The sequence below is a fragment of the Anopheles bellator genome, chromosome X, assembly GCF_943735745.2.
Source record: "Anopheles bellator chromosome X, idAnoBellAS_SP24_06.2, whole genome shotgun sequence".
Taxonomy (NCBI): Eukaryota; Metazoa; Arthropoda; class Insecta; order Diptera; family Culicidae; genus Anopheles; species Anopheles bellator.
Genome location: NC_071287.1, coordinates 7,785,567 through 7,808,676, shown reverse-complemented (window position 1 = coordinate 7,808,676; position 23,110 = coordinate 7,785,567). Strand labels below are relative to the sequence as shown.

At 49.6% G+C, this 23,110-nt stretch overlaps 4 protein-coding genes across 7 annotated transcripts; 3 read left to right on the top strand and 1 right to left on the bottom strand.

Annotated features, from left to right (window-relative positions):
* On the top strand, window positions 1-1,572 carry LOC131213769 (proton-coupled amino acid transporter-like protein CG1139). The gene is made up of 3 exons (XM_058207886.1): window positions 1-983; window positions 1,064-1,239; window positions 1,322-1,572. Exons 1-3 carry the CDS (start codon window positions 4-6, stop codon window positions 1,570-1,572), a joined length of 1,407 nt encoding a protein of 468 aa, XP_058063869.1. The 5' UTR covers window positions 1-3.
* Window positions 1,573-4,280: 2,708 nt separating this feature from the next.
* LOC131213437 (proton-coupled amino acid transporter-like protein pathetic) lies at window positions 4,281-6,743 on the bottom strand. Its single transcript, XM_058207475.1, has 3 exons — window positions 4,867-6,743; window positions 4,611-4,786; window positions 4,281-4,528 (listed from the first exon to the last, which is right to left on the bottom strand). Exons 1-3 carry the CDS (start codon window positions 6,741-6,743, stop codon window positions 4,281-4,283), a joined length of 2,301 nt encoding a protein of 766 aa, XP_058063458.1.
* A 4,767-nt stretch (window positions 6,744-11,510) lies between these two features.
* LOC131213521 (DNA damage-regulated autophagy modulator protein 1) lies at window positions 11,511-13,738 on the top strand. Its single transcript, XM_058207573.1, has 5 exons — window positions 11,511-11,719; window positions 11,794-12,173; window positions 12,257-12,378; window positions 12,455-12,975; window positions 13,051-13,738. Exons 2-5 carry the CDS (start codon window positions 12,109-12,111, stop codon window positions 13,126-13,128), a joined length of 786 nt encoding a protein of 261 aa, XP_058063556.1. The 5' UTR covers window positions 11,511-11,719; window positions 11,794-12,108; the 3' UTR covers window positions 13,129-13,738.
* A 231-nt stretch (window positions 13,739-13,969) lies between these two features.
* Window positions 13,970-22,821, top strand: LOC131213500 (uncharacterized). Of its 4 annotated transcripts, none has more exons than XM_058207551.1 (4): window positions 13,970-14,430; window positions 15,807-15,947; window positions 21,027-21,320; window positions 21,386-22,821. In XM_058207551.1, exons 3-4 carry the CDS (start codon window positions 21,184-21,186, stop codon window positions 22,458-22,460), a joined length of 1,212 nt encoding a protein of 403 aa, XP_058063534.1. In that variant the 5' UTR covers window positions 13,970-14,430; window positions 15,807-15,947; window positions 21,027-21,183; the 3' UTR covers window positions 22,461-22,821. The 4 variants fall into 4 exon arrangements, with proteins under 4 accessions (XP_058063534.1, XP_058063532.1, XP_058063535.1 ...); XM_058207549.1 differs by lacking the exon at window positions 15,807-15,947 and adding an exon at window positions 15,664-15,775; XM_058207552.1 differs by lacking the exon at window positions 15,807-15,947 and having other exon boundaries at window positions 13,970-14,154.
* The last annotated feature ends 289 nt before the right edge of the window (window positions 22,822-23,110 follow it).

Here is a 23,110-nt window from a genome sequence, read left to right as displayed (position 1 = left end):
CACATGCATCATCATCACCACCGAGAACGACCAGATCACGACTACGCCGATGACGTCATCACGGTGCAGGGCGTCCAGCCGCACCACAAGACTAGCTACCTGGAGACGATGATGCACCTGTTCAAAGGGAACATTGGCACCGGCTGCTACGCAATGGGAGACGCGTTCAAAAATGGGGGCCTCTTGTTTGGAACCATTGTCACGCTTCTGCTCGGCTTCGTGTGCGTTCACTGCCAGCACGTACTGATCAACTGCGCGAATCTTATGCAGGATCGGTGCCGGCGAGAGCGCTATGAGAAGCGCCACATGACGCGTAATAATAGCGGCGTGTTGGGGCCACCGCCACCCGAGCCACACGAGCCACCGCCGGATTTCGCCGATACCGTCGGGCTGTGTTTCCGGTATGGCCCACAAGCCACCTGTCACTGGGCCGCCACAATGCGTCGCACCGTCAACGTGTTCATCTGCGTGACCCAGCTCGGGTTCTGCTGCATCTACTTCGTGTTCATCAGCTCCAACTTTAAGCAGATCGCCGATCGATACGGACTGGTTCTCGACGTGCGCCTCATCATGGCGCTGCTGCTCGTCCCGGTCGTCCTGACATCGATAATCACCAAGTTGAAGTTCTTGTCGTATTGCTCGCTGGCCGCCAACGTACTGATGACGATCGGCATCGGCATCACGTTCTACTACGCGCTCAAGGATCCGCTGCCGCCGGTAGCTGAGCGTCGCCTGATAGGCAGCCCCGAGCAGTTGCCGCTTTTTTTTGGGACAGCCATCTTCGCATTCGAGGGCATCGCCCTCGTCCTGCCGCTCCAGAACGAGATGAAGTACCCAGCCGATTTCAGTAAACCGTTCGGGGTGCTGAACCTAGGGATGGTGTTCATTGTGTCGCTCTTCAGCACGTTCGGCTTCGTTGGCTACCTGCGCTGGGGCGACGCAGTGGAGGGCACCATGACACTTAACTTGCCCGACGGCGAGCTGTAAGCGATTTCTCGATACCTCGACTGACACGTGTTAACTTTCTAACCCATCTTTCTGTCGCTCCCTCGCTGTCTTGCAGACTGGCCGAAAGTGTGAAGCTGATGATCTCGACCGGAGTGCTGCTCGGGTTCGCATTGCAGTTCTTCGTCGCTATTATGATCATGTGGCCGATGGTGGGATGTCGCTGGACATACGCCTCTCGGCACCCGGTCAAGGCCGAAATGATGTTCCGCGTAGTAATGGTGCTGATCACCTGTTAGTATGATGCTGATTTAACCTATGGCCCTCGCACGCCCTACTACTTACCGCCTTTCTGTTCCATGTTTCTTTCCACCAGTTGTCATCGCCGAGTGTGTCCCGAAGCTGAGCCTGTTCATTTCGCTGATTGGGGCGTTCTGCTCGTCCGCGTTGGCCCTCATTATACCGCCGATCATCGAGCTGATCGTGGAGTTCAGCGGCGTAAGCTCCCGAACGCCCTACGCTCGTGGCTTGCTGGTGCTGAAGAACGGCTGCATCCTCCTGATCGCCCTGGTTGGCTTCGGTACCGGCACCTACGAAAGTGTGTCGAAGATCATTCAAGAGTTCTAGCGACCCGCGGCATACGACATGGTTTTTAACTTTGTTTTATCTATTATTAATTTAATTGTGCATTTCAATTTAATTTTCTTTATATGTATATCTTGATTTTTGATAACTTTAATTTCCTGCAAAGTTTAAGCCTTTGCAAAAAAGGTGCATGATTAAAAATATAGTTAAGGTAGGATAAACTTACGCGAAATTATCAAGAGATGCTGTGGCTGTGAGTAGTAAACGTCGTGAACGGCGTCATCCATCGACAATAATCATATGCGAATGCGACGAATGCGCTATATGTGCAGCATTCCTTTATTAGTCCATCAGTTGATATGTTATATCTAGAACCAGTGGCATCTCGTATTTAGTCAAATCGAACCTTAAAAACTCATTTATAATCGACTCTGGCATGTTTACGATTTGCGCGAACTTAATCTCATTAAGAGTATGCAAATAGCTTTAGGTATTTGAACCCATCGTAGCGACATAAAAATCAAACACCGACATAAAAAAAGCGAAATAGACTGTGACACCGTCCATAAACATTTGTATCACGAATAGCCCGGGGCCGTAACTTCTCTTGCACCGTGCAGGAGTCTAATTATGTTTGTAAAGGATCATTCAGTCCTTTCGATATCCCTCTCTGATAAACCCGACAGTTTCAAAAGCCAAGTCATGAACCAATGTTAGCTGAGACAATAACCAAGATCATCAAACTGGCCATGTCTCCGCTAGAAAGGCAGTGACTGAGGTTTGAACGTGATCCATAGTTTTCTTTCAACTAAGGATAAGGATTTAGAATCTTGTATACTGCTATTTAATAAATGGAATGAAAGCACCCGATCTCTCACATACATCAAAACTTCCATCCTCCCCTGAACGGGCAACACCTCCAGCCAACATCAAAACGTCATATCTCGGCTGAGAATAGGACATACTAGACTAACACACTCACACCTATTAGGCCCTGTTCCATCAAGAAAGCCTTTATATCAGTTCTGCGGAGTTGACATTACAGCAGCTCACGTACTTTTGAACTGCTATGGCTACTTCTCAGAAAGATCAATTCGTAAAATAGAACAGGACATATCCCAAATCCTCTGCAACCATCCTAACTAACAACGTAAACTGTTAAATTTCATCATAAGAACCGGATTATACACTCAAATCTGAGTACTTTCAGATACACTTATACCAGCAAAAACTTTCAGTAACGACCACAACAGCCAATAAAGAAACGAATGAAGCTCTGCGCTCAAAGTCTCTATAAGAACACAAGCACAACAATGCTATTTAATAATAAGTTATTTGAACTCTTCCATTACACCATACTTCGTAAAAGAGGGCTAAAAAATCCCCGGTCTATGAAAGAAAAAGTGTTTTTTATAAGTTCAAAATTGTTTTTTTTTTTTCATCTACGTAGTCTCTGTAGCAGCAGTCACACAATCATTCCAGGACTAATCTAGTATTTCAATACCAATAAACGAACAACGAAACTCGAGCTCTGTCATAATAAAATACAGACGCCTCAGAGAGGATCAAACGATGGAAGAACGGGTGAGAGAATCAAAGCGCGAGGATAATGCATACAAGATTCTAAATCCTTATCCTCAATTGAAAAGAAAATATGGATCACATTCAAATTACAGTCACTCCCTTGCTAGCGGAGACGTGGTCAGTTTGATTTGTCAGTTTGTCGAAAGAACTTAATGATCTTTTACCAACAAATTATGGACCCCACAAATGCTACTGCACCTGGCATCTTCAATGGTGCATAGTTATCAGATTAATTTAGTCAATAGATTTGAAACATATTATTAATAAAAATGGCTCAGTTTGTTCTCTAAAACGAATAAAAAGTAGTATAAAAAATGGACAATTGTATCAGCGTCATATGCATATTATCTAAATGATTCGGAAATGCATTACAATACATTGAATTACAAAGTCGAGGCGTCGTCAGTTAATGGATTCAATTTCGTTCTCTTAACTCTCGTTAGGAGTCAAATAAATCATCACATTCGTTACCAATTTAGTTTATTAAAAATGTTTGCATTTATTTATTCGATTCGTGATACAAATGTTTATGGACGGTGTCACATTATATTTCGCTTCTTGTATGTCGGTGTTTGATTTTTGTGTCGAATAAGTTCAAATGCCTAATGCTAGTTGATTACTCTGAATGAGATTCAGATTAAGTTCGCGCAAATCGTAACCATGCCAAAGTTGATTATTTATGAGATTTCAAGGGTTCGATTTGGCTAAATACGAAATGCCACTGATTCTACACATAAAATATAAACTGATAGACCGATAAAGGTATGCTGCATGTATAGCGCATTCGTAAACGTCCCTGGCTAACGGAAAATGATTATCGTCGATGGATGACACCGTTCACGACGTTGAGCACTCACAGCCACAGCATCTTTTGGTAATTTCGAGTATGTTTATCTTATCTTAACTATATTTTAAGTTATACACCTTTTGTTGCAAAGGTTATTGAGCAAAAAATGACCGATTGAAAAAATTGAGCAAACGGGATTGATAAAAGTTATCAAAAATTATCGAAAAAATATAATAAAATATGGAAAAAATTGAGCAAAATGGATTGATTAAAGTTATCAAAAATTATGAAATATATAAGGAAAATGGCATTCACAGAAATGCACAATTGAATGCACAAATTAAGCAAATGCAAAAACCATGGCGGGTGCCGCGGGTCATTAGAACTCTTGAATGATCTTCGACAGACTTTGGTAGGTACCGGTGCCGAAGCCGACCAGAGCGATCAGGAGGATGCAGCCGTTCTTCACCAACAGCAAGGTACGAGTGTGGGGTCGAGAGTTTACTTCGCTGAACTCCACGATCAGCTCGATGACCGGCGGTATAATGAGGGCCAACGCGGACGAGCAGAACGCCCCAATCAGCGAAATGAACAGGCTTAGCTTCGGGACACACTCGGCGATGACAACTGGTGGAAAGAAACATGGAACAGAAAGGCGGTAAGTAGTAGGGCGAGTGAGGTCCATAGGCTAGATCAGCATCATACTAACAGGTGATCAGCACCATTACTACGCGGAACATCATTTCGGCCTTGCCCGGGTGCCGAGAGGCGTATCTCCAGTGGCACATTACCGTCGGCCACATGATCATAATAGCGACGAAGAACTGCAGTGCGAACCCGAGCAGCACTCCGGTCGAGATCATCACCTTCACACTTTCGGCCAGTCTGCAAGACAGCGAGGGAGCGACAGAAAGATGGGTTACAAAGTTAACACGTGTCAGTCGAGGTATCGAGAAATCGCTTACAGCTCGCCGTCGGGCAAGTTAAGTGTCATGGTGCCCTCCACTGCGTCGCCCCAGCGCAGGTAGCCAACGAATCCGAACGCGGTGTAGAGCAACACGACGAACACCATGCCGACGTTCAGCACGCCGTACGTTTTGCCGAATTCGGCTGGTTCCTTCATCTCGTTCTGAAGCGGCAGGACGAGAGCGATACCCTCGAATGCGAAGATGGCTATACCGTAGAAAAGCGGAAGCTGATCGGAGCTGCCCATCAGGCGACGCTCGGCTATCGGTGGCAGCGGATCCTTGAGCGCGTAGTAGAACGTGATGCCGATGCCGATCGCCATCAGTACGTTGGCGACCAGCGAGCAATACGACAAGAACTTCAACTTGGTGATTATCGATGTCAGGATGACTGGGACGAGCAGCAGCGCCATGATGAGGTGCACGTCCAGAATCAGCCCGAATCGATCGGCGATCTGCTTAAAGTTGGAGCTGATGAACACGAAGTAGATGCAGCACAACCCGAGCTGGGACACGCAAATCAACACGTTGACGGCGCGGCGCATGGGGGTGGCCCAGCGACGGATCGCACGTGGCCCGTAGCGGAAACACATCCCGACGGTCTCGGCGAAGTCGGGCGGCGGCTCTTCTATCACGACCGACGGCGGCGGCGACAACATGCTGTTGTTGAACACCATTTGGCGCTGCTCGTGACGCGCTCGCTGGTTGCGGTCCTGCATAAGCTTCGCGCAGTTGATCAGTACGTGCTGGCAGTGAACGCACACGAAGCCGATCAGAAGCGTGACAATGGTGCCAAACAAGAGGCCCCCATTTTTGAACGCGACGCCCATTGCGTAGCACCCGGTGCCAATGTTCCCCTTGCACAGCTGCATCATCGTCTCCATGTAGGTAGTCTTGTGGACGTCCTCGCCCTCGGGTCGTTCGATCAGAGGATGGTGCGGCGGAACGCCCTGCACCGTGATGTCGCCATGGTTTTGGTCGGGACGTTCGCGTTGGGGATAGAGCGGCTGCAGTGGCACAATGATGACCTCATTGGCGTAGCATTGGTTGGGACGCTCACGGCGGGGATGCAGCGACTGCAGGCCCTGCACCGGCATGTTGTCATTGGCGAAGCTAACCTCACGACGGGGAAGGAGCGGCTTCAGGCCCTGCTCCGGGACGACGTCATTGGCGTAGTTGTTCTCTGGACCCTCACGACGAGGATGCAGCGACTGCAGATCCTGCAGCGGCATGTTGTTATTGACGAAGTTAACGTCGCGACGCCCACGACGGGGATTCAGCGACTGCAGATCCTGCAGCGGCATGTTGTTATTGACGAAGTTGATTTCGCGACGGCCACGACGGGGATTCAGCGACTGCAGATCCTGCAGCGGCATGTTGTTATTGACGAAATTGACTTCGCGACGGTCACGACGGGGATTCAGCGACTGCAGATCCTGCACCGGCATGTTGTTATTGACGAAATTGACCTCGCGATGCATACGACGAGGATGCAGCGACTGCAGATCCTGCAGCGGCATGTTGTTATTGACGAAGTGTGCCTCACGATGTTCACGACGGGGATTCAGCGACTGCAGATCCTGCACCGGCATGACGTCATTGACGTAATTAAGCTCACGACGGGGAAGAAGCAACTGCAGGTCCTGCACCGGCATGACGTCATTGATGTAGTGCAGCTCGGAACGTTCCCGGCGGCTATTGAGCGACGGCAGTTCCTGCTCCTGCATGACGGCATTACCGTTGCTTTGATCGGGTCCTTCGCGCTGGGGATGGCGACGCGGGACGCCCTCCAGCGTGACGCCCTCCAGCGTGATGAAGGCATTGACGTAGTTTCCGTCGGATCCTTCGCGGGCCAGGCGCCGGCGACGCTGCGTCATGTCGACGTAGAGAGAGTTATCAATGCCCGTCGTCTGCACCGTTCCAACGGAGTCGCCGTCCGGCGGGAACCGCCAAGTGTGAGATGGGCGAAAGTCCTGCAGCGAAGGCGTCCATTCGCCAGCCCCTTCGGGTGACATTAGCGGGGGGCGCGGGAACACGCGCGGAAGCGTGCGCGGGAGCGCGCACGGGAGCGGGCGCGCCCGAGACGTACTAGGAGTAGGAAAATCCGCCATCTCAATGGCTTCCCCCGTCTCCGAATCGGTCTGTTGGACGAGAACATGATCGTTACTATAAGAAGACCCAGAAACGCTGGATGCCCACGATGAGGCTGCTGCACACGTATCCTTAACTCGAAATTAATCGTATACAATGGAGGGAAACAAACTCGAAAATAATGGAGAATGTTTTACTTAGTCTGGGCCAATGTCGACGAAAAAGATGAACTGGTCGTACTCAATGAGTCACCACCGGACTGGAGAATGACATAAGAACAAAACAGCAGTTTTTCTGGACCTTTACTTTATTTTATTGCTGCTGTGTGATGAAATTTATGTTGATACCAAACATGCGATGGTGAGTGATAGATATTTAAATTACATCTACTCGTCCGGGATGGCAAAGCAATTATGCAACCCCAAGGGCTTCTGGCAATAACACGACCTAAAATGCGGCAATAACACGGCGTAAAAATGTTCAAAGGGTGGTCCAGCTTGGCCATGGCCCGGCTATGAGTCATCGGGTTCCCATCGAGTGGAATGCGCTTGCGAATGGCAGCGCGTCTTCCCTCGCGAGCCCATGATAAGACCGGAACCGACCGGAGCAGAGGATGCCTTCCACGCACCGATGCCATAAAATATTGCGGTTGGGGGGCGCGCACATAAAACCAACGCAGCGCGCAACGCAGCGTCCGGATCGTTGGCGAAGCTTTTCGCGAAGCAACGCACAAAGTCCAACTCCAGGGCGCGTCGATGTTTTGTTTTGGCCATGAAACCGAACAATGCTGAGCGTGAGTGTGTGGTCCGTCTGGGCCCCATAAATCATCGCCGACCCCCTTCGGGCCGGAGCAAAGACGAAACCCGGTGCTCTTCGAGGATGCCGGGCTTCGGTCGTAAAATTGACCGGGACTGGCGATGGCGATCGGCTCAATTTGGGAACCTCAAATGAGTTTCCCGTGCCGACACAAAAAAAGTCACCATGTTGTTTGTTTGGGGGTTCATCGTCATTGTGCCGCCCGTACTATTGCTCAGCTCTGGTGTGCGTTTCATAATCCTCTGGAGTCTAACCCTCTCGGACTGGAGTAAGTAGTCCGTTGTTGTTCGAAAATGTGTGGCTTGGCTTCGGTAATAAAACCGGCTGGAACCAATCGGGGGAATATGTACGCCGACGAGATCGACGAAACTCAAGAACCTAGAGAGACTTTCACCCGCCGATACTGGAAACAGTTGGGGTGACAGTATACATCGCCGGCACGTAACGCAGAATTGACACCCCCGAATCCCTGTAATACAGACTCTAGGGTGCGTCGTGGTCCCATTGCCTATCGAGTACCCCTTCGGATCGAAGTAAAAATCCATCGTTGTTTTCGAAAACGACTCGCTTGGCTTCGGCCATAAAACCGACTGGAACCGATTGGGGAAATATGGACTCCGTCGATAGCAACGATCGATCGAAGCAACTCGAAGAACCTAGAGTACATTTCACTAGCCGATACTAGAAAGGGTTTGGGGTGACAACATACATAGCACAGAATTGACACCCGAAATTCCCCCAATGCACACTCTTGCTTACGCATCAAAGACCGGGTCGTCTCGAACGTTGGCAGCGCTTTTCAACAAACGCAAAATGCAAAACACAAAACGCACAACGCAAACGCATTCCTATCCGAGGACCCGCCGACGTTGGCAATAAAACGCGAACAAAGCCGGTCGTGAATGTGGCGTTCGCCGGTGGAGTCCCATCGTTCTTCGTCTACCCTTCGTCGGGCTGGAGCAAATGAAGCGTTGCGCAGAAAAATAATTCTCTAAACGCTCGAACACATGTGAAGATGAGTCGAGATCGATGCAGCTCAAAAACTTGGAGTGAGTTTCACGCGCTGATCACGGCGGAACGGATTGGGGACGAAAAACGCGAAAACCAACGCAAATCAAGCGTTGCGCAGAAAAACAATTCTCCAAACCCTTGGCAGCGCTTTTCAAGAAGCGCAGAAAGTCCAAGTCCAGGACCGATGTTTTGTTTTGGCCGTAAAACTGGACAAAAGCACGATCGCGAATATAGCGGGGGCCGCCGTTCGGGGGCCCATAAATCATCGACGAACCACCTCGGAGCGAGGTAAAGCTGTCCGTCGTTGCTCTTTGAGGAATCTTCCGCTTCGGTCGTAAAATCGATCGAAACGGATCGAAATCGGCTCAATTTAAGCACCTCAAATAAGATTCCCGTGCCGACACAAAAAAGTCACCATTTTGTTTAAACGGTTCGTTGTGATCAGGCCCCACCCGTTCTATTGTGCGTTTAATAATCCTCCAGAGTGAGTTCGACTATTGCAAGCTCACTGGCTTCGGTGCGCGCGTTTTACGATCCTCCCAAGAAAAGTGTGACCCAGAAAAATGTCAAGGTATGTGCCGGGTCGCGCGACACGTCGCAACACGCACTATACGTAAATAGATGCATGCCTAATATGCCCTTAGACGGTTTGCGACAAGAAATCATGAAGCTCAAAAACTGCCCAACTATAGCCGATGAGTCATCGCTTGCCATTCGTAGTCCGAAAACATAACAAAATCAATTGCAACGCAGTAGCCGTCTGTGAAAAACTCATATCCCTTGAAAATGAACCTTTGGAAAAATACGCTTTTCTTATCGGTGTTCCGTCCGCCGGCAATAATCACTGAATAATCGAAATGATCACCGAATGATCTTACCAACAGTTGCGATTGAGGTGCATTTGAATGTGCTCGACTCGAATTCGGTTGAAGGATGAAAAATTCTGATTCCAGCAGTTGTGCAGGACATTAGTGCTCTGAGACACCAGTCGCCATGCGAATAACCCTACCGCCCCGTACGATGGAGATGCGTTTGAATGTGATTGGCTTGAACTCGGTTGAAGGATGAAAATTCTGATTCCAGCAGTTGGGCAGGACATTTGTGCTCTGAGACACCAGTCACCATGCGAATAACCCTACCGCCCCGTACGAGGGAGATGCGTTTGAATGTGATTGGCTTGAACTCGGTTGAAGGATGAAAATTCTGATTCCAGCAGTTGGGCAGGACATTTGTGCTCTGAGGCACCAGTCACCATGCGAATAACTCTACCGCTCCGTACGAGGGAGATGCGCTTGAATGTGATTGGCTTGAACTCGGTTGAAGGATGAAAATTCTGATTCCAGCGATCGTTCAGGACATTTGTGCTCGGAGTAACCGAGAATAAACAACTGATTATCAAAGAACAAACCCCCGGCAGCCGAAATGCCGGTATTGGACGCGCCGGACACTAGCACTTACAACCGCAACCGATCTGCACAGGTCTGGGCCCCAAGAACTTATTACACCCAACACGAGAAACGAAAAAAAACGACTACAAGGAATGTGTACAAAAGGATCATAACTCACAGGTTTCTTCATAGTTGTTGGTTGCACACAAAAATGTTTGTCACAGGAATGTAGTTACACTTTGCACACACTGGCTTCCGATCAGGAGCTAGGATAAGATGATCTAAATCGCACACTGGTTGAAAGCATACTGAGCCGAAGACGCACAGATCACTCTGGAGGCTGAGCCGAAGACGAGCAGATCACTCCGGAGGCTGAGCCGAAGACGAGCAGATCAATCACACGCACGTTGCCGTTTGTCGCGTCGGTTTCGGGTGTGAAAAAGTTGAAAGTTTCACACCCGAAGTGTTTTGCACTTCGGCCCATGATGCCATAATAATTTTCACTCCGAACTTCAGGAATGCAGCAAGGTGGTGCACAATTTGCATATCGTTAGGCGCAAAACGGGCTGGCTGCGTTCATTCTAAAGCTTTTGGAAAAATGGTGATTGAAGGAAAACGAAAACAAATATGGGTGGTTCGATGCACATTTAAATCTATGTAATCAAGTAGAAAAATGATAACCACTCGCCTACACACCTAGCGAACCGACTGCAGGTTTGAACGAAGGGTGGATTGAATGAAAGCTTTGGAATGGGATTTTCCAACCAGCATGTCCACTGCAGAGACAAATTTTCCTGGCTGGCTGGTTTGATGATCCGTGGTTAGAAAAAATTGTTTGATTATCCGTGGCTCATTTGACGTTTGGTTCAACGAAAAAACGTTCGTTATTCATTGAAAGAAAACCCGTAAATATTGATTATGAATAATGAACGGAGCAGTGAATAAACCATAACGATAGGGGAAAGAATTTGACCAACATATATAACCGCCGTTTTCCAACCAACGTCTCGATGGTTCCATCAAGTGACAGCGCGTGTACAACACACCGTACAGTAATGTTAGTGATATCGGTCAGAACTCAACGCGCCGGAGCGTCCCAATCTTTCCTTATAAACGTCTGCACATCCTGTTTTGTCAGTTATGAAGGACAATGCGAATGTTAGAAAACGCTGTCCCAATAGAGGACTGCTCGATTTTGTCCTGTGATTTTCAGATATGTCATGCAGCGTCATGAAACTCATTGCAAACACAAGCAATAGCGTCCGCAGTCACGAACACAACTGCACGTCGATATCTGTCAATGTCAGCTCTAGATAGAAAATAAAGTTGCTCTAACTGACAGCACGAGCGAGTTCGCGTTGCAAATGACTGATTTTGTTTTAAATTGCAGTGCGTAGAAAGAAGCTGTTCTGCTTTGGGTGCATTTGCTATGCGCATTACGGCTACATCTCTTATTGAAGCATTTGCTTAAGCAACTACGGCAGACAACGGGTTCCGTACGTCAACCAAAACAAACCCCACACAGCGACTGGTGTCTCCGGAACTGGGTGAGATAAGTTACACAAGCGGCATTGCAGTTGTTTGTTTTATTTGTTGTTTGATTTTTTGTGGCCCACAACAGTAGCAACGGGGTTTACCCACGGGCGAGTGACTCGTCAGTGAACGAACACCGAAGCGAATCGCTGAGCAACGACGACGACGTGAAAACCCACACCAAGGCGTGCGATGCAGCAGCGACGACGATGAATCACTATTTATCCGTGTGGAGCACCAGACAAACTGCGCCACCAGAAGTGACCCGGACCGAAACTGAACGAAAGCGAGAAGTAGCCGGGAACACTGCCACCGTTGGCAGTTAGATTCGTTTTCGGGCGGCCTGCGTTTTTTTAGTTTTTTAGTGCTTCCGCCGGTTAGGGAGGAAGATTCCCCAGCCGCTATGTCCAATTTATATTTGCTTCCGATTTCCGTGTTTCTGTTGTTCAACTTTACCTTCATCGGGACGTAAGTAGTCCAGAGTAGTCCGGCCTAATATGAGCGTGAGAGGTCGATTGACGTTTCACGATTTTTCCGTTCCGATTCTGCAGGTACATTGCGGCGGTGCTGCAGGGCCATGTGGTGCCAACGGTGCCGTATATTAGCGATGCCGCTACCTATTCGCCGGAAAGCTGTGTCTTTGGCCAATTTATCAGCATGGGCTGCGTATTGCGTAAGCCATGGCTTTAATTACTGCTACTACACTTTCCCTATCAACCGCCCATTCCGTTTTTCCTTTATCTTTACAGTGGGCATAACTATATACGTGCGGTACCGGCAGATACAGGAGATTTCGTTCCGCCATAGCGATGTGCGACAGGCACTGGGGAACTATAGCAAGACTGCCTTTTGGATCGGCATCGGGTCCTGTCTTGGGATCAGCGTCGTCGGTAACTTCCAGGAGACGAACGTTCGCATTGTGCACTATGTCGGGGCGTTTCTGGCGTTCGGACTGGGCACGGTGTACTTCTGGATCCAGTCGTACATCTCCTACTACATTCAGCCGTACATGGGTACGATGGCGAAAGCGAACCTGCGCCTGGTGCTGTCCGTCGTGTGCACCATCTTCTTCATGATTGTCGCGGTGACAGGAGTGATTTCACACATTCTCTTCAACGGGACCGATCCGCGCAAGTGGTACCCATCGGACGGTGGCTGGGAGTACCACGTGGCCAGTTCGATCTCGGAGTGGATCGTGGCGACCACGTTCTGCTTCTACGTGCTTACCTTTACAGACGAGTTTCGCACGATGCGCTTCGCCCCACCACCGGTACGCAACAGCGCAACACGGCATCTAACTGGAAGGCTATTTTATTTTGTTTGTTTGTCGGCTTTCGTTTCACAGCTCATCTTTCTCGAAATCGAATCGTCTCGCCTGTTCGAACCAGTCATCAACGATCAACCGGTGGCGGTTATCTCGTGATTTCAACCATCCCACGGCGACTCTACACATCGGCCTAGCAGCAGCGCCAGCAACAGCAGCCACAAGCAATCAACATTCAACCGCAAGCGTTCGTACAGCGAATCTGATCTCCACGCGTTCTGCAGTTCTAGCACCGACGCCGAGCGTTTAGTGATACTCGCTCGCCCTTCGAACCAGCGGCATAGCTGTGTAACCACCGCCCACAAGCTAGTTTCTCTGTCGCTGTCGCTGATGCTTATCGCCGTGCTAGAGTCGTTGCACTCTCTAACAGTTTACTTTAGTGACAGCTTGCGCCAAGGCTTTATTTGAGTCGTCTTCGAAGGTTTTAAACTTTAAAGCAACAGAGGATTTGGGTTTTACATTATATATTTTTTTCTGTTTCCTACTTCCTCCAACACCCCAGTGATACGTTTATGTTTAGTTGTTGGCCAGCCTTAATTACGTTTCCCGGCTACCACTTCGATTTACCTGTATTATGTTATAAATGGCGAATGTGGTTATGAGCCGTGCGAGAAATTCAAAGAAAACATAAGCGCTGTGCTAGGAAATACTGTGCTGAACACTAAAATTGGAATGAATGAAATGTTTTGTTTTGAAATAAAAACAATTACTACACATTAAAGCTGAATGAAACAAAGGGCGATATTTTCGAAACCCAGTTGAGGATAAATTTGAAACTCATAATACACACTATGCGGTTTTTGCGGAAGACTGTGAAAAGCACCCAGCGTCGAGATTGAGATTCCGGGCAGTGCTCCACACCGGATCGATAGTATCACCTGACGCAGCGCTACGGTCGTTGATGACGCGGATCTCGCGATTTCGTCGGCACACTGTCATGTCGCGCGGTGTTTTAACGTTTCTGTGTGTTGGTAAACGCTAAATTTGAGGCTTGCGCATCCTCGCGATAGCAAATGGTCACCTCGCGACTGGCAGTGGTCTGCGGTGCGCGATTCGATTTACATCTCGTTAATTTGTGCGTGTACTGGACAGCCTAGCGCTACTCCTTTGCTACATTAGGAAAAGGTCAGCAAAGTGGCAAAGTAGTGATTCAACGCAGCGGCGTTTACTACCCGTCAGTCACCGTGTGGCAAGGGCAGGGATTTTCTGTTATCTGCTTCAGTCGGGCGGCAGAAGGTCGGACGGCGTTGCCACAACTCTGCTGACGGTATTGCAAGCGCACGGGTACGGGTTGTTTCTGTGGATGTTCAGTAGGGTCTAGGACTGTTATGTGCGTTACCGCTTATTTCCGCCACGTCCTGGACGCTGCCACTACCACGCACCAGTAACCGCGTCTGTTTGGTGAGTCAAGCATGCAATTGCCAGTTAGTCAGTGTTCTACGGTTTCGCTTGTTTCCTTCGTGGTTGATTCCATAATCGCCTGTAGTCGCAATCGAAAACTTGGTTGAATGTTGAATAAGACTGGTCGAAGAAAGCTACGAAAAGACCCGTCCTAGAAAACATGATTACGGTGTGCGTAGTGATAACACGACGGCGACGCGCGACCACCCGAGGAATGAGAAAGAAAGAGATAGAGAACGCGCGCGAGAGAGAGATAGTGAATGCGAACAAACGAGTAAATGCGAGAGTGAGAGGGGCTTATTGGCTAGCGGGCAGTGACGAGTATGCTGTAAAGATGAACCCAGCGAGTCAGTGCCCACTATTGCGCAATCCAAAAGTCTCCCGCCGAACAAACGGCTTAACTGCAGTACAGAGCTAGAGAAAGAGACAACCGGAGAGAGAGAAAGAGAGAGAGAGAGATAGAGAGAGAGGGGGCAGCAAAAGAGAGAGCGCCAGAGCATATTGCTTGGCTCTTTGGACTTTTGGTCACTTAGCATTCAACGTCCGTAGGTTTTTTTGGTTAAATTTAGCTCACTTCCAGCCCACCACATCTGAGAGTCAAGCTATTGTGAGCCTTCACTATATGGTACAGAAATAGAGCAAGAGAGAGATATGTACGCAGACTGGGCAGACTGTCGGTCACGGTCAAGGACATGCGCAAAGAATCCCCGCATACTGATCGCACATTGACACCACGTGTGACGAAGCAGCGATCAGACAGTGGGCACCTTGTCTAGACCGGAGCACGAACTTTCCACTTGTTGCCGCCGGTCACACGATCTGGCGCGTGATGTTTGGGAAAAGCTTTTTTTTAGACCTTACAGGAACGGACTAGCCGTGTTTATTTTTATAGGTCTTGGTAGGTCTTTGCTCATTGCGACTGTCTCGTGCCCAGTATCAAAAGCCGAGCCGACCACGTTTTCGACGAAAGTTAGACCATTTTTATACATCTTGCCAGAGCACCCAAATCGACCGTACGTCCTCACAGCCCGTCCCGGCTTGATGAAGGTGTGCGGAATTAGTGATTCCACTAGTTTCACCTGGCAAACGATTCGATTACTTCCATTTCCACAATAAAGTGGTTATCCAATTCACTAAAGCCGATTGTCTACTAGTATCGCCACACCTTGTGTACGTAAGCGGGTAGCTCAATCAGGTCGTGATGTTCTTTACATTTTTGTATGCTTTTAACAGAGCAGCCCCTAGACTATATTATCAACGGCCGGCAGCTTTGGAGGTGCAGCAGTGTAGAGTAGGCAACTGACTTCGAGATGCACTAAAAAGGGCTGGTTTACAACAAGCTAAGGTAATTAGGATTTTTTGCCGGATAATTACAGTACTTGAAGTCAAGCCTGCTTACGTTTACGAAGCGCCCAAAAACGACCGCGTTCGGGATTTGCAGCTTAACCTAATGTGCGGCAAGAGGTGGCGTAGAGAACCAGCGAGAAAGGATACACCGTGTCAGGGTGGCGAAGAAAGTGAGTAGTAGCAAGCGAACGAGCGAGCGAACAAATGAGGTTGGGAGAGATAAAGAGAAGGTCAATTTGCAGCCATTAGTCACAGATGGGGTGCCGGGAGGCCTGCCGATGAGTCGAGCCACTAGACCCGGGCTGCGTGGGAGCCGTAATTTATGTCCGGGGATTTGCTCTCTCTGCAAACTCTGCGGACCCGTCCTTATTTTAGCTATCTCCCCATATCTTTCCTGGTTGTCGTTGTATGTCGTAGTTTTTGTTTTGTTTGTTGTTCGCTGTTCAGCAAATCATTCAGCCTGCCGCCGATAGTCACGAAGCTGTTGCGCGTTGTGCCGCGACAGCGACACAACTGCTGGGAGTCCTGGGCACCCATTCGGTACCGTACTCCGCTGGGTGAAAATAAAACATACCGAAAAAGGTGAGAAAAAAAAATCTCACAGATGGTACTGGGCTCTCCGGTTTGTGCGCTCTCGTGACAAATTTGCAAGGCTCAGCATTGGGGCATATGGGGTAGAGCATGGACGAGAAGGAGTGCGTTGTTCAAAACGGCTTTTGCTACTGTAACCCCCACCCAACACCAGGACCCGGCCCGTGGTGTTAGATTTGAACGGACTTTTGAGGTACGCGTTTTGCTACATCCCAGCTCCAGCTCCGGGGACCGACTCCGGTACGGTGCGCGTTGACACATCTCCGCGTTGAGTAGGGGTGTAATGTTTTGGAGTTGGGTTTGTGCCAACTTTTGGATTGGATTTCATAAGTCAACGCCGCTCCGCACGAACTCCGTCACCCACCGGATCCTGGCACTTGTCCTTTCGTCCTCTGCAGAGGATGAAGCGGGAGGGTCGAAGCCCGGGGGGGTGTCTCATCGGTAAAGACCTTGGTATGTTTTGCTCGATGATGTCGCCCGATGGTGATGTAATTTTCTGCCCTCCCCACAGACCTGACCTGACAGATCAAACCACCAAACTCACAGAGGTGGGGCGCCGTTATAGCGCCCTACTTCGACGGTAACCCACATGTTCTACGTTCCACGTCCATGGCGAACTGATGAGCGATACCTCTCGTTTTCCTCTCTCTATACCATCTTTTACATGTTACTTCGCGAAGAGCAAAAATTGGAGAGGCCGCGGAAAAGGGGGAATCGTTTTCGCCTGTGCCAATAAGGTAAAGAGGAAAACGACGGCTCGAAAGTTCCGCAGAAATAAAAACAAGGTCTGGTGCGGTCTGGCGGATTTGTAACTCGCCCCTGGTCAGAGCGCCTCGCTTTTTGAGTTTGCGTCCTACGAAACAATACGTTCTTGTGTCACGCGGCGGGATTTCAGTTACCAGGCTGTTACTGTGTCAGAAAATTTGCGGTAACAAGTCCACCGGAGACTCGCCTGGAGCTCGTCGTTTGTCAGCCTGGCATCGCACATGGTCGATGGTTGCTTGGCCTCCAGGGTTACATATGATTGATATCGTTTTGATATACCTGTTTTGGACCCACTGTTTATCAAACAGGACATCCGGTCTGATGAGCTTCTTTTTATCTTCTCTTATATATAAAATAGAAATTACTTCCAAATGACAATCGTTCATCGATCAAACATAATACTTTTGTGTATTAGAAAGAAAAAATAAGTTAAAAAAGCATTTAAATGACTTCAACATAACAAAACTCAAACTCAACAAAACTGGCCAGTTTTCCCATTTTGAACCTTATCGAAGCAGCTATTGCCCAACATGAATATAATTCGATACATTGCAAATCAGTTTCATTCTTACCAGGGTCCTCTGGAATGATGGCCAGTGGCCCTACTATGGGACCTATGGGATCTGCTATCACATGCGGTTAAAAAGGGTTTCGTTAGTTATGAACAGAGTCTATGTCTAAGAGGTGAAAATATGAGTACCGAGATTATAAAGGTCCTGTACCATCGCAGGTTTTAGTATATCGATACTAGATGTGAGCAAAATAGCTGCTTCAGGCTGGAGAATAACCTGTCTTCAGTCTGTAGAGACTAGCATTGTAACGCAAATCTCCGCGAATAGCATTACGTAGGTGACGGTACTCAAGAAGCCTTTGATCTGTTGAGTACATCATCCCTACGTATGCTCCGCACGGCTGTTCTTGGTAGAGCTGCTGATGGTGATAGCATGAACTTGGTCGTTTATCTGCAAATCAAGATTGTCATCAGCTTATGCAATCCTGAGAGCTACATAGAGAGCCTTCGACCTACAGTATCTATGCCATCAGCACGTTCCACGTTCTTCGTACGAAAAAGGTCAAGAAGTTTTATGCTTTCTTAAATTGTGTTCTTTCTCAAATTTGTTTATATATTGAATGTTTCATTTTTTTTCGGTTTTCGGTTACGAAAAACTGGTACCGTAAGGTCGAGGTCGGGTATTCGGTGAGACACTCGCTCGAGAAGCCGCCAAGCCGCCGGGTGGTGGTTTTTCCGTCTTTCATCTTTTGGTCTTCTTCTTCCTCCCTAGTGGGGGGTGATCAGCCGGGAGTGATTTGTCATAAAAATTTATGTCAATCCATAAATCTGCGGTCTCGGAAGTACTGCCGCCGGTTATTACCTCGTCGCTCCGCTGCCTCCGCGACCTCCACCGGAAGTGGAAAGTGCAGTGCGGTGGACGGGGACCGGTGTGGCTCTTTTGTTTGCCTTTGGCTGCACCGCGCGATCTTCGACAGGACGCGGCCGCCAGATACATTGGCCCTGGCGCTCCTTGAGTGGATGAGATGGATTTATGGCAATCTTTTCCCTGTGTATGGTTTTGTGTTTCTATTATTTTAGTCTAGTTTTTCGGGCTCGTTTTCTAATACCTTTTTACTGTATATGTTCGTTTCCGTGTCACGGCGCGTCCGGAACACATTTGGAGCCGTGAGAAAATTACTGATTACAGTCCGTCATCATAATTGTCCTGCGGGCGATTCTCCGCTCGGACAAGGTCGGAAACCCGGAGCGAACCACTCTTGGGGAGTGTGGCCTCCCATGCACGTTCTCGTCCGCAGGACGCTAAAACCCCAAAGGATGCGGACACAGTAATGAGACGCGTGTGGGATACGTACGGCCGTATTATATGGCCGAATGGATCGTATCGTATCTGAAGCGATGGCTGCGTCTACATACGAGGTTGCACTGGAAGGCAGGTGTGCAGATGGGGAATCCTTGTTGCAGGCCTTGCCCAAGTCCCACGGTCGGTTCGTTAGCTTTGGTGTAACGTTACTCGTACGCACGTGCCCAAAAAAGTTCGTAAAAGACTTATCAAGGACAGTGGATCATTATCACGGTCCCACCAAATAGAACCGAACCTACCGAAGAAAGGCACTACAGGTCTTCAGGCACTTGTCAGTGCAATATAGGGTGATCCATCAAGTGTTTTGATTTTAAACTACCGATTACTTGACGTTGTAAAACTTCAAACTTCGTTCTGGAAATTGTAAACCTTTTAGTAAAACCGTTTGACGTTTGTAGAAAATTGGGAAATATTAAAATCCTATTTCGAACCGAGGTGAGTCTTCCAACTCAAACTGTTCAAACTTTAAACTCAAACTTGGACGACATATGGTTATCAACAGGACGGCGTTACGTGCCATACACAGCGACAGCCGACAATGGATATTTTGCACGGTCCATCTTCAGAACCCAACCCACTAGACGGGCCACCCTATAGTGTACCGAAATCGAAAACCGTATCAGGCAAACTGGGAAGCAGCCGTATCCTTCTACACATGACGTGATGTGTGTGTGTGTGGGGATGTGACCGAACAAATGAGGCTGAGGCAGAACCAATGGTCTGCTGGGTAGGTGTGCGTGTGGGGTAGTAAAAGGGTGGCGGGTGCCAATTCGATGAACCTCATCCGGGCCGTCGCCGTAATCCGGACCCGGTCTTCCGATACTAACAGGGACCGCAATATATTGCAGATGTGGCAATCGAGAGCGCGTCACGTAGCAGGTCCTGGTATCTGGTACGTGTGCTTCATCTTCCATCGCACGCACAAAATCGCTCGGCCATCAGGAGAAGCGCAAGGGGGTCGTTACCGCCCTGCCAACATCATCATCATCATCACCACTCCGGTGCGCAACAGTGTACGGGGTACCTCGAACGCATCGGAAAAATCAATAATGTTCAAAAAAGTTCCCGGTCTCGGTACTGATGCCCTCTTTCGGTTCTCGCGCTCAGATGTGGCAGCTGCCACACCTGCCATACCTGGGAGCTTTGTATTCCCCCCCGGTGACGTGTGCCTATTGATGAGCTACCGGAATGCTGCTGCCTACGGAAGATACGCTGTCTGCCTAACTTGTGGCCACATTATATTTATATTTAACCTGGCGTCACTTGACTTTCACGCGCCTCGTGCCTATCTTGTAGACTCCAAGGTGCCCCCACAACAGACTGCTGTTAGTCTTTTTTTCCGTAGAAAATTCCGTTACTGACGTTGGAGTTCGGGGATGGGGGCCTCCTCCGAAAGAGGACATCGCGAGAAAGAGCGAGACAATTGAAAAGCATAATTCACCACACCACATTCTTGGTGTGGTACAGCTACAAATCACTTCCACCTCCCTCGCAGTAACGCATGTGTGCTCCTGCTCAGGTCGGCCATATTGGAACCTGGTGGCTTGGTTCTTGGAAGAAATTTTGGAACTTTTTGGGAAACTCCACACCCCGAGGTCGGCGAGTGGCAGGGAAAGTATCAACTCTCTCAAAATCTCAAGTAAAAAAACGCTATTTTATGGTTTGAACACACCCTTTATTATTCAGTATTCAGGTTTCCCTGAACAATCAATACACCGGACGTTCCGGACGAGAGTCCAATTCCGCATGCATTGTTTAAAGGTTTTGGAAACAGATGGAAGTGGATGCTAGGGTCGAAATCTAGCGATGGATACGGAGGATGCTCCAATAATCCGCACCTAAAATACATGGAACTTTGCCATTGTCCAAATGCTCTTGTGACTCGGTGCGTGTTGTCCTGATGAAAAAGGAAAGAATCTTCTGAAAACCGGTTCTTTTGTCATGAATCTCGATGCCCCCCCACTAGCGCTGACTAACGTAGATGTTTTCCTGTTTTGTTAATTTCGTTTCCCCATAAAGATCGAGCTCCGGGTGCGCTTGACCCGAAAGCGGATGATGACAGACTGGTGCTCTGACATGTGCTGCCACTAGACTAGGCTAGTTGGTCCATCGGTAGAACAGTGAAACACAAGTTCCCACACAGAAACACATAAACATTCGTACGGCATCGTTAGCCATGGATAACTTCGAGCCGATTCTGGTCGATGTCGACTGCAGCCGGTACGAGGAGGATGCCTTCTCGCTGCTCGATAAATCGCGCGAGGTTAACGTCGTGCGGGACCTACGCTCGTCGACGGTGTCGATGTTCGATCAGTAAGTTTCAGTAGTAGTAGTAGTAGTAGTAGCTCCATTTCCGGGACTCTCGTTTCGCTTTGCAGGACGAGCTTTCCGCAGCTGAACATCTCATCGCGCACCCAGCTGAAGCAGCAGCTGTACCGGGAGCAGACCAAAAACAGTGAACCCCGGGCACGGCCGCCGCCGCCCGGAGCACCGGGGCCGGGGCCACTCGTGCTATCGGTGCAGTTCCCGCTCGAAAGCATCGACATCGAGCTACCGAAGAAGGTGCTGCAGGTGGAGACGAAGCTCGAGAACCCGACGCGCTACCACGTGATCCAGAAGCAGAAGACGCAGGTCCGCGAGTACGTGACCACCGCGCTCAAGCTCAAGAAGCAGAACCTGGTGCGTGAGTCGTGCCGCCACACGCGGCTCATGATCCTCGGTCGGCTCTACGACTCCTTCATCGGCGCGAAACCCCAGGTTGGCCAGTTGGCCCCGGCCGGGTTGGTGGTGGGTCCCGGGAGCGTCGGTCCGGTCGCGCCAGCCCAGCTGCCGAACGGCCCAGGTGGCCCAGCTGGCGTGAAGGAAGGGCGAACTGTGGCGGGTGCCGGGACCGGAGTACCGGGTCCGCCGACTCCACACCAGCCGCTCGGGACGCCGGCATCGGCGATGCCCGGGGCCACGGAACAGCAGTCCGAGTGGCGCCTGGAGATGAAGCTGTCCTGTCGGTTCGGCAACAAGCGGTACCGGACGTTCGTGGACGAGTTCGACTACGTGCGGGACCTGCTCGGGCTGATCCGGTTCGAGATCCCCAAGTGGCTGTTCGTGGTGTCGGAGTTCGAGGAGGAGATCTCGTCGTACGAGTGTAGCCGGGCGGCCCGGGCCGCCCAGCAGCTGCTCCAGCAGCAGCAGCTACAACAGCACCAGCAGCAGTACTCCAGCGACCAGGAGTACCTGCTGCGCCAGAGCGTGGCCGGCGAGAAGGGCGCCAAGCACGAGAAGTTCATCGAGCCGGAGGTGCGCGATCGGATCAAGAAGGACAACCACAACTGCAGTAGGTATCGGGAAGCGGGATCCGGGGGCCCCGTGCTCGACCCGTGCTGTCAAGTTTTACCGTGCGCGCGATGGCCGCTTTTGACGGCTGTCCAACTGCTGAAGTGCCGTGCTGGCGGATGAACGATTATTTCTACCAAGGCATTGTTATTGTGAAACGTGGCGCGCGCCATCACCAGGGCGCACGTAGCTCCTCGTAGTTTTTGACACTTGTCTTTTGCAGAGCGCCGGAAACGTGGCTCGGGGCCTCGAAACCCCCGAGCCCAACGAGCGTACCTCTTTCGCTTTCTCTCTCTTTTTCTTTCTCTCCTTCCGCGAGCCCGAAAACCCCTCGGCACAAGGTCAGGACAACAACTGCGAGAATTCGGCGGACCGGCGAGTACTGACGATGGTGGATGGGGCCACAACAAACAACAACATCGACGGCGAGTGGACGACAGGACGCGGCGCGCTGTTACAATCCCGCAACCTGATAGCCAACTGTCAATAAAGCACCCAAGAATATCGCACCCGCCCGCTTCGATTTCTGGCTTCCGCGTTGTGATACACTTGACTTGACCAGGTCGGGATGGCTGAATGCTTCTTTGGCAACACTGCCTTGTTTGCAACCTATCTTAGACCAGAGGTTAGAGACCATGTCGACTTTTGTGCCTGAAAGTAGCGATTTGCGGAAATCATTGCTATTCTGCCTGTTGAAGGAACCTGCTACAGAATCGCATCAAATCGCTTGTCGAAGCTTACGCGAGATCATGCTTTTGGATGAGCCTCCTCGA

Bases quoted from the DNA above. Each gene is read 5' to 3' on its own strand.
- LOC131213500 (XM_058207552.1), top strand. From the start codon at position 21,184: ATGGATAACTTCGAGCCGATTCTGGTCGATGTCGACTGCAGCCGGTAC. The intron at 21,321-21,385 runs GTAAGTTTCAGT...TTCGCTTTGCAG, and splicing joins ACGGTGTCGATGTTCGATCA to GACGAGCTTTCCGCAGCTGA.
- LOC131213437 (XM_058207475.1), bottom strand. From the start codon at position 6,743: ATGACGCAGCGTCGCCGGCGCCTGGCCCGCGAAGGATCCGACGGAAAC. The intron at 4,787-4,866 runs GTAAGCGATTTC...GCTGTCTTGCAG, and splicing joins AACTTGCCCGACGGCGAGCT to ACTGGCCGAAAGTGTGAAGG. The intron at 4,529-4,610 runs GTTAGTATGATG...TCTTTCCACCAG, and splicing joins AGTAATGGTGCTGATCACCT to TTGTCATCGCCGAGTGTGTC.
- LOC131213769 (XM_058207886.1), top strand. From the start codon at position 4: ATGCATCATCATCACCACCGAGAACGACCAGATCACGACTACGCCGAT. The intron at 984-1,063 runs GTAAGCGATTTC...GCTGTCTTGCAG, and splicing joins AACTTGCCCGACGGCGAGCT to ACTGGCCGAAAGTGTGAAGC. The intron at 1,240-1,321 runs GTTAGTATGATG...TCTTTCCACCAG, and splicing joins AGTAATGGTGCTGATCACCT to TTGTCATCGCCGAGTGTGTC.
- LOC131213521 (XM_058207573.1), top strand. From the start codon at position 12,109: ATGTCCAATTTATATTTGCTTCCGATTTCCGTGTTTCTGTTGTTCAAC. The intron at 12,379-12,454 runs GTAAGCCATGGC...TTATCTTTACAG, and splicing joins CAGCATGGGCTGCGTATTGC to TGGGCATAACTATATACGTG. The intron at 12,976-13,050 runs GTACGCAACAGC...TTCGTTTCACAG, and splicing joins TGCGCTTCGCCCCACCACCG to CTCATCTTTCTCGAAATCGA.